At 44.5% G+C, this 8,681-nt stretch overlaps 1 protein-coding gene across 1 annotated transcript; it reads left to right on the forward strand.

Annotated features, from left to right (window-relative positions):
• Positions 1-5: 5 nt before the first annotated feature.
• LOC103155683 (uncharacterized) lies at positions 6-1,590 on the forward strand (the record flags this gene model as incomplete). The annotated part of the gene is made up of 1 exon (XM_016663742.1): positions 6-1,590. A coding segment is annotated over one exon (1,266 nt), but the record flags the coding sequence as incomplete, so codon positions are not given.
• Positions 1,591-8,681: the final 7,091 nt, after the last annotated feature.

Below are 8,681 nucleotides of genomic sequence, written 5' to 3' on the forward strand. Positions count from 1 at the left end.
GCTCTCATGTTCCCAGTATCAATAGCATTATTCCGTTCCCTGACTTCTCCATGCAATACGCAACCATAGATCACGCCATCAAACTCATTCGGTTAGCGGGTCACGGCACCTGGCTCTCCAAAGCCGACATCACCAGCGCTTTCAAAGTTCTACCTATTCACCCCGACTTCTGGCGCTTCTTCGGCGTAGTTTGGAAAGGCGCCTTTTACTTCGCCGTCCGCCTCACGTTTGGGTGCTGTAGCAGCCCCAAAATTTTCGATTCCCTGTCCGAAGCCCTCTGCTGGATCCTTATTAATACCTATAAACTCCCTTATGTCATACATCTTCTGGACGATTTCGTGGTCGTCACTCCTCCATCTTCCCCTCCTCATTCCGGTCTTAACACCCTAACTCATGCCTTTTCCCAGCTGGGAGTTCCCCTCTCAGAGGAGAAAACCGTCGGCCCACAGACCTCCTTAGAGTTCCTAGGCATCACTCTAGACTCTTCATCCTTCCAAGCTTCCCTATCATCCGAAAAGATCAACCGAATCACCTTAATACTGTCTAATTTCTTACTCGCCGACAAATGTTCTAAACAACAGCTGCTCTCTCTCCTCGGCCATCTAAACTACGCTATTTGTATCATTTCGCAGGGTAAATCCTTCATTTCTCGCCTCCTGTCTAAAGCGGCCAGCATTCACTCCCTTCACGGTTCTCTCGCTATCGATCGCTCCTGCAAATTAGAAATGCGCTTGTGGCACTACTTTCTTTCATCCTGGAATGGAATTTCTTCCTTCTACAACGATTTCCTCACCTACCCCGAAGACATCCAATTCTTTACCGACGTAGCTCCCTCAATCGGTTTCGGCGGTTATTACAAAGGGAAATGGTTCGCCGACAAATGGCCGCTCGAGTTTCAGTCTCTCCAGAACGCTTCGGGCTCTCCTTCTTCCGCTCTCTTCGAACTTTACCCCATTGTCATCGCTGCAATCCTTTGGGGTCACGAATGGTCTAAAAAATCCATCCTCATTCATTCAGACAGCACGGCAGTAGTAGAAATCATCAATAAAGGCCGCTCTCGCTCCCCCGAAATCATGCAGTTCATGCCCAGACTTACTTTAGTTTCTGCCCAACATCAGTTTCTCATTCAAGCCGCTCATATTCCCGGATCAAAAATCTGCATCGCTGACGCTCTTTCTCGTTTTTCCTTCCAGAAATTCAGACTCTTGGCCCCAGATGCAGAAGCTCGTTCCACGCCGGCTCCTCCGTTTTCTTCAACCATATTCAACTGAGCCCCCCATTACCTGATCTCCACCGAGCGTCTCAAGATTTAATCCTTAGCAGCCTAGCTCCTCGCTCGCTTTCCGTCTATTTGACCGGCTGGAACCAATTTAAATCTTTCCACACCACTTATAATCTCCTTTTTCCTTCGCTAGACGTTTCCATCCTCTGCCTCTTCATTACATTCTCCCGTTTAGTCCTTAAGATCCGTACCTCCACTATCCAGTCCTATCTAGCAGGCATCAATTTCTTCTTTAAGCTTTCTGCGGGAGTCAACTGCCCCTCCATCTCTCACTGCCACGTAAACATGCTCATAAAGTGTTGCAAGAAGCAAGAACCAAACAGCGTCTCCCCCTCACGTCCGACCTCCTACGCAAATGCATCTCCACTCTGCTTTCCGGTTATTCCTCTAATCTCATAGACAGGACCTTGGAGTCCATGTTCCTACTAGCCTTTTTCGGCTTCCTCCGCTGTTCCGAATTTGCTCCGACTTCCTCCATCCATAATCCTCTCATTCATCCTTGCCTTTCAGATATTTCCATTCTCAGCCACGACATCATGATTTTTACTCTGTGGAAAAGTAAGACCGATCAGCTCGCTGTCTGTTGTCCCATTTATCTTTTCCGCCTTGATTCCTCCCTCAGCCTGTACGAGCCCATTTTCAACTACGTCCAGTCCCGATTCACCGCTAACACTTCTCCTCACAATCCTCTCTTCATTTCTGAACCAGGAAAACAAGCTTCTCGCTTCTGGCTCTCCCGTCATTTCCGCCAGGTTTTATGATTGTCGGGCATTTCACCTGATCATTACTCCGCCCATTCATTCCGCATCGGAGCAGCCTCGTCCGCATCTAGTCAGGGTGTCCCAGACCACACGATCCAAATTCTGGGTCGCTGGTCCTCGCAAGCCTACCATTCGTATATTCGTAACAACCTTAAAGATCTATTTCAAGCTCACTCTCTCCTCAGCTGCATTTATTTTCTGACTCTTTTGGGGATCCTAAGCGAGCCGGGATATACTCAAGATGTGTTTATCCCTGAAGACAAATCCCCACTCAAGTCTTCACTTGCAGGCCCTCCATCATCTTCATCACCGCCCGACTTCATCTAATCCATCCCTCCATCCCGTCATCCCTCCTTTCTTTCTCCCTCACCCCTCCTCCCCTCCCTTCCTCTTATCCTCAATAAATATTTAAATCTGTATTCTGTAGCGTGGTCCTTGCTAGTGAAATGGAGTTAACTTGTTAACTTAGGTTCGGAAACAGGACCACGCCTCAAACCACACCTCCAATTTCCTAAGCAGCCCATATATACCCTGCTCGAGAGCCGTTCCACGTCTGTTACATTGTTTGTCAACCCCACTCCCCCTTACCCTCTTCATATATATATACTGTCAAATTAACACCATGTTTCTCGTTTCTTTACATTACAGGTTCCGCCTGGGGGATCCTAAGTGAGCCGGGATATACTCAAGATGTGTTTATCCCTGAAGACAAATCCCCACTCGAGTCTTCACTTGCAGACCCTCCATCATCTTCATCACCACCTGACTTCATCTAATCCATCCCTCCATCCCTTCATCCCTCCTTCCTTTCTCCTTCACCCCTCCTCTCACCTTCCTCCCCTCCCTTCCTCTTATCCTCAATAAATATTTAAATCTGTATTCTGTAGCATGGTCCTTGCTAGTAAATAATGAAGCAATCGTACTAATTGAATCAACGCCTCCTACGTACAATTTTTTAAGTGAGAATAGAAAACAAAAAAAGGAGATGTGGCTTCAACATTTAAGAATACCATAAACTGTAGTAAAATCTCTTTGGGTAATTTTATGTCTTTTGAATATCTTGGAATTGAGGTAAAAGGCCACAAACGAACTTTGATACTAACTTTATACAAAACTCCATCATATATGGAAGGTTTCTTTACGGACTTCAATGAGCTTCTATCTCTCATATGCATTGATTACGATTGATAATTGTCGGTGATTTCAACATTCATGTTGACAACCCCCAAGACCAAGGGGCAAAAAAGCTGTTTGATATATTAGAGAGTTTTGGTTTAACACAACATGTCAAACAAGCAACACACACTCATGGACACTGTCAAGAAAACTGGCATGAACTTGTGAGATCTCTCTAGGTACACGCAGAAAGCAGGGTAAAGGCCTGAGCAATAACAGTGATCTTGTATATTGATTTATGGATGATTAAAGAAAAGAAATACAAAATACGTATGTGTGTAGTAGTTGGAATGATTGAAGTTTTGTAATTACGATGTCTGTAATGAATAATTGAAATATATAATCTGTATTCTGTATTCATGATTTGTAATAACAGTGACAACTTAATTGTTGTATGATTTCATTTGTATTCATGATCTGTAATAACAGTGACAACTTAATTGTTGTATGATTTCAGATAATGATAAAACAAGTTGATTGTGTTTCATGGTACATTATAAGAGGACTGTAGATTTGAGTACATGAGAAGGAGAAAAGAGCTGTTTTGCAAAGCAATACCCTGAGCTGGGCGGAGGCCCCAGAACAAAGCCAGAAAAGGCAATAACTGCCAGATGGCCAACAGAAAAAAAGAGAAGTATTGGAAAGGAGTTGCAGCAGTCAGACAAGAAAAAATTTGGGTATTTCCAAATTCAGGGTGGAGCGAGGTTTGGGGAGGATGGGTACTTTCCGATGAGATACTCGGGAAGGATGAGTCATGAGACCTCTCCCACACACAACCATGAACCAAGAGGGTTTAAAAGCCAGCGAGTTGGGGAGGAAACTGTTCTTTGTCCGCGGCGCTGAGGAGGAGACAACAAAAGGGCGCAGACTGAAGATCAGCAGAGGACCACACCCTGGGACCGAGGGAGAGTTGAAACTTCGTGCCGCAAAGAAGGGACAAGATCCATCAGCCCCCAGCCTTGGTTCCTGATTCGGCTGACCCCTCTGCCTCCACCCAATGATCCGTATTCTACTGTGGCGGACTTGGAGAAAAGACAAAGGTCACTGAGTGATGAAGATCCTGTTCGTTTAATGGACAACGGATTGATCGACTTTGTTTCTTTTCTGAAAAGAGAACTTTGCTCCGTCAGGACAGAGACTCTGACCAAGGACATCTGAGGACCTCAGCTGCCAAGATCAATTTGCCACCGGGTGTGAGTTGAACTGCCCCCAAAAGCCTCGCTTATTGGTACTAGTGACACAGGTTAGGGTTAGGAAAGAGAGTAGGTTATGATAGATTTTGATTTGATTTTATATTGTCACGAATTGTAATCTCTGATAGAAACTCTGCTTGTTATTTACCCCTGCTAAAGCTTGCATAATAAATTACCTATCAAAAATTAATAGAACTTGTGGACATTGAGATTAATTGTGTCGGTTTGAACATTAAGGGTTCTCCTGATAATAAGTAAAATTAACATACATGATTCCAGAGATGTGGTGGCTTCATACTTTCCTTTGGTGAGTGTTAAAATAATGGCCCTGGGACTTAAATCTAAGTCACTAAATCCAATCTAGCCGATAACAAGTGCATGTTATTTTCAGGAGGAAAGCTACCGTTAACAGGAGTGGTTGTTGAAGCTATGCGGCAGTGAGGGCTACTCTGCCGACTGTTTCTCAACTGAAAAGGGCCGTAACTTCTGGATCTGAAGGTAGTTAGAGCTAGACGAGTTTTCTCCGCCGCCAGTTTAAACAGAATTTCTCTAGTGAGCCTATGATAGGGTAAGACCCAGGTTTCAGGGATTTTCCGGACCTGTTAGACAGAGAACTGGTCAGTAGTCAGTCGGTGGTGAGATTAAGGCGTGGCTGGCTATTGCAGAATAACGAACAACACACACTGGACCGGGTTACCAGTAAGGGGTGAATATTTCCAGTGTCTCTGTAACTGATGTCGCCTGTCGGATCACTTTGGTGTTATCTTTGAATGTTCTTTATCCATTAACCCACTTGGACAAACAGCTACTATCACAAAACATACTTTTACAGAAAACACGGCAGAAACGTTTAATCAAATCTACTCTTCTTCCTCACCCTTAAGCTATAATGACATACAGGTGCTGGTCATAAAATTAGAATATTGTGATAAAGTTCATTATTTTCCATAATGTCATGATAAAAATTAAATTGTCATATATTTTAGATTCATTGCAGACCCACTGGAGTATTTCAGGTCTTTTATTGTTTTAATTTTGATGATTTTGGCAAACAGCTCATGAAAACCCNAAAAAAATACAAATTGTACATAAACGTACTGAAAAATAGGGGGACTCACCATAAACGGTTGAACCCTGACCAAAATAAAGAATAGATCAATTGGGTAAATGACACCCAGCTGAAAAGGCATGAAGCAAAAGTAAAGACAAAACAACGGCGTTGGCGTGGCCGTGCTCCCCTTGCGCCACAGACAATTAGGCCAGGTACGCGCACCAGTAAGCGGCAGGAGGAGGGAGGGGGAAAACCACACAACAGTCCAGCGCCAAGTCCCGAACACCTCAGGATCTCTGTTAAGAGCTCCGCGCACACGACGCGTGCCTGATCACACGCACTCCCAGAGAGCAAAACGGGAGCACCAGCACAATCTCAATCCTGAAGACCATTACTTGATGCTTGAAGAAAGACAGGATCACACAAGCTCACAACGCCGTCTCCACAGCTCAAAACAATTGTGAGTGCGCACCCCACACACCTGGCTTTAAAGTGTACGTTGGTGCCGCCCACCACTCACCTTAAAGGTGAATCCGCACCAACATACCACATTCACATCCGAGAAGAGTTTCTAAAAAAGTCTGTGCAGCGTCTGAGGAGAAAGAGGAGGGTAGCTGATTATATGAACTGAAGACACTCCCTGAAATCACACCATGCCTCTGTGGCCTGATAAGTTTCTGTTTCTCTGAGGAATGGACCTTGGTGTCTAACAGAATCAAAAATGTAACTCTTTACTATGGGCCCTTTGTCTAACAGCGTGTGACTCTTTCTCGGCCTTGGTAAAGCATCTCAACACTCCTCGCTCGCTTTCCGTCTATTTGACCGGCTGGAACCGATTTAAATCTTTCCACGCCACTTATAATCTCCCTTTTCCTTCCCTAGACGTTTCCACCCTCGGCCTCTTCATTACATTCACCAGTTTAGTCCTTAAGATCCGTACCTCCACTATCCAGTCCTATCTAGCTGGCATCAATTTCTTCTTTAAGCTTTCTGCGGGAGTCAACTGCCCCTCCATCTCTCACTGCCACGTAAACATGCTCATAAAGGGTTGCAAGAAGCAAGAACCAAACAGCGTCATTCTGCGTCTCCCCCTCACGTCCGACCTCCTATGCAAATGCATCTCCACCCTGCTTTCCGGTTATTCCTCTAATCTCATAGACAGGACCTTGGAGTCCATGTTCCTACTAGCCTTTTTCGGCTTCCTCCGCTGTTCCGAATTTGCTCCGAAATCCATAATCCTCTCATTCATCCTTGCCTTTCAGATATTTCCATTCTCAGCCACGACATCATGATTTTTACTCTGCGGAAAAGTAAGACCGATCAGCTCGCTGTCTCTTGTCCCATTTATCTTTTCCGCCTCGATTTCTCCCTCAGCCCGTACGAGCCCATTTTCAATTACGTCCAGTCCCGATTCGCCGCTAACGCTTCTCCTCACAATCTTCTCTTTATTTCTGAACCAACAAAACAAGCTTCTCGCTTCTGGTTCTCCCGTCATTTCCGCCAAGTCTTATCATTGTCGGGCATTTCACCCGATCATTACTCCGGCCATTCATTCCGCATCGGAGCAGCTTCGTCCGCATCTAGTATGGGCGTCCCAGACCACACGATCCAAATTCTGGGTCGCTGGTCCTCGCAAGTCTACCATTCGTATATTCGTAACAACCTTAAAGATCTATTTCAAGCTCACTCTCTCCTCAGCTGCATTTAATTTCTGACTCTTTTGGGGATCCTAAGCAAGCCGGGATATACTCAAGATGTGTTTATCCCTGAAGACAAATCCCCACTCAAGTCTTCACTTGCAGGCCCTCCATCATCTTCATCACCCCCCGACTTCATCTAATCCATCCCTCCATCCTTTCTCCCTCCCCCCTCCTCAATAAATATTTAAATCTGTATTCTGTAGCGTGGTCCTTGCTAGTGAAATGGAGTTAACTTGTTAACTTAGGTTCGGGAGCAGGACCACGCCTCAAACCACACCTCCAATTTCCTATATACCCTGCTCGAGAGCCGTTCCACGTCTGTTACATTGTTTGTCAACCCCACTCCCCCTTACCCTCTTCATATATATATACTGTCAAATTAACACCATGTTTCTCGTTTCCTTACATTACAGGTTCCGCCGGGGGGATCCTAAACAAGCCGGGATATACTCAAGATGTGTTTATCCCTGAAGACAAATCCCCACTCGAGTCTTCACTTGCAGACCCTCCATCATCTTCATCACCGCCCAACTTCATCTAATCCATCCCTTCATCCCTCCTTCCTTTCTCCCTCACCCCTCCCCTCACCCCTCCTCCCCTCCCTTCCTCTTATCCTCAATAAATATTTAAATCTGTATTCTGTAGCGTGGTCCTTGCTAGTGAATAATGAAGCAATCGTACTAATTGAATCAACGCCTCCTACGTACAATTTTTTAAGTGAGAATAGAAAACAAAAAAAAAGGAGGAGGCGTGGCTTCAATATTTAAGAATACCATAAACTGTAGTAAAATCTCTTTGGGTAATTTTATGTCTATTTGAATATCGTTTGTGGTAAAAGCCACAAACGAACTTTGATACTAACTTTATACAAAACTCCAACATATGTGGAAGGTTTCTTTACGGACTTCAATGAGCTTCTATCTCTCATATGCATTGATTACGATTGTTTGATAATTGTCGGTGATTTCAACATTCATGTTGACAATCCCCAAGACCGAGGGGCAAAAAAGCTGTTTGATATATTAGAGAGTTTTGGTTTAACACAACATGTCAAACAAGCAACACACACTCATGGACACACACTGGACCGGGTTATCAGTAAGGGGTGAATATTTCCAGTGTCTCTGTAACTGATGTCGCCTGTCGGATCACTTTACTGTTATCTTTGAATGTTCTTTATCCGTTAACCCACTTGGACAAACAGCTACTATCACAAAACGTACTTTCACAGAAAACACGGCAGAAACGTTTAATCAAACCTACTGTTCTTCCTCACCCTTAAGCTATAATGACAGATAAATTGGTAGATGATTTTGAGTGCAAACTTTCAGATATTGATTACATTGCCCCCATTAAAGTGAAGGTTGTGTCTGGTAGGAAGAAATCTCCATGGAGAAATGCACAAACAGTTCTGTCTGCAAGACAACTCTGCCGTAGGGCCAAACGGAAATGGCGTAAAACTCAACTGCATGTTTATTATGACATCTACAAAGAAAGACAACGTAACTACACTCTAAG

Source organism: Poecilia formosa, unplaced genomic scaffold (genome assembly GCF_000485575.1).
Source record: "Poecilia formosa unplaced genomic scaffold, Poecilia_formosa-5.1.2 Scaffold441, whole genome shotgun sequence".
In the NCBI taxonomy this organism is placed as follows: Eukaryota; Metazoa; Chordata; class Actinopteri; order Cyprinodontiformes; family Poeciliidae; genus Poecilia; species Poecilia formosa.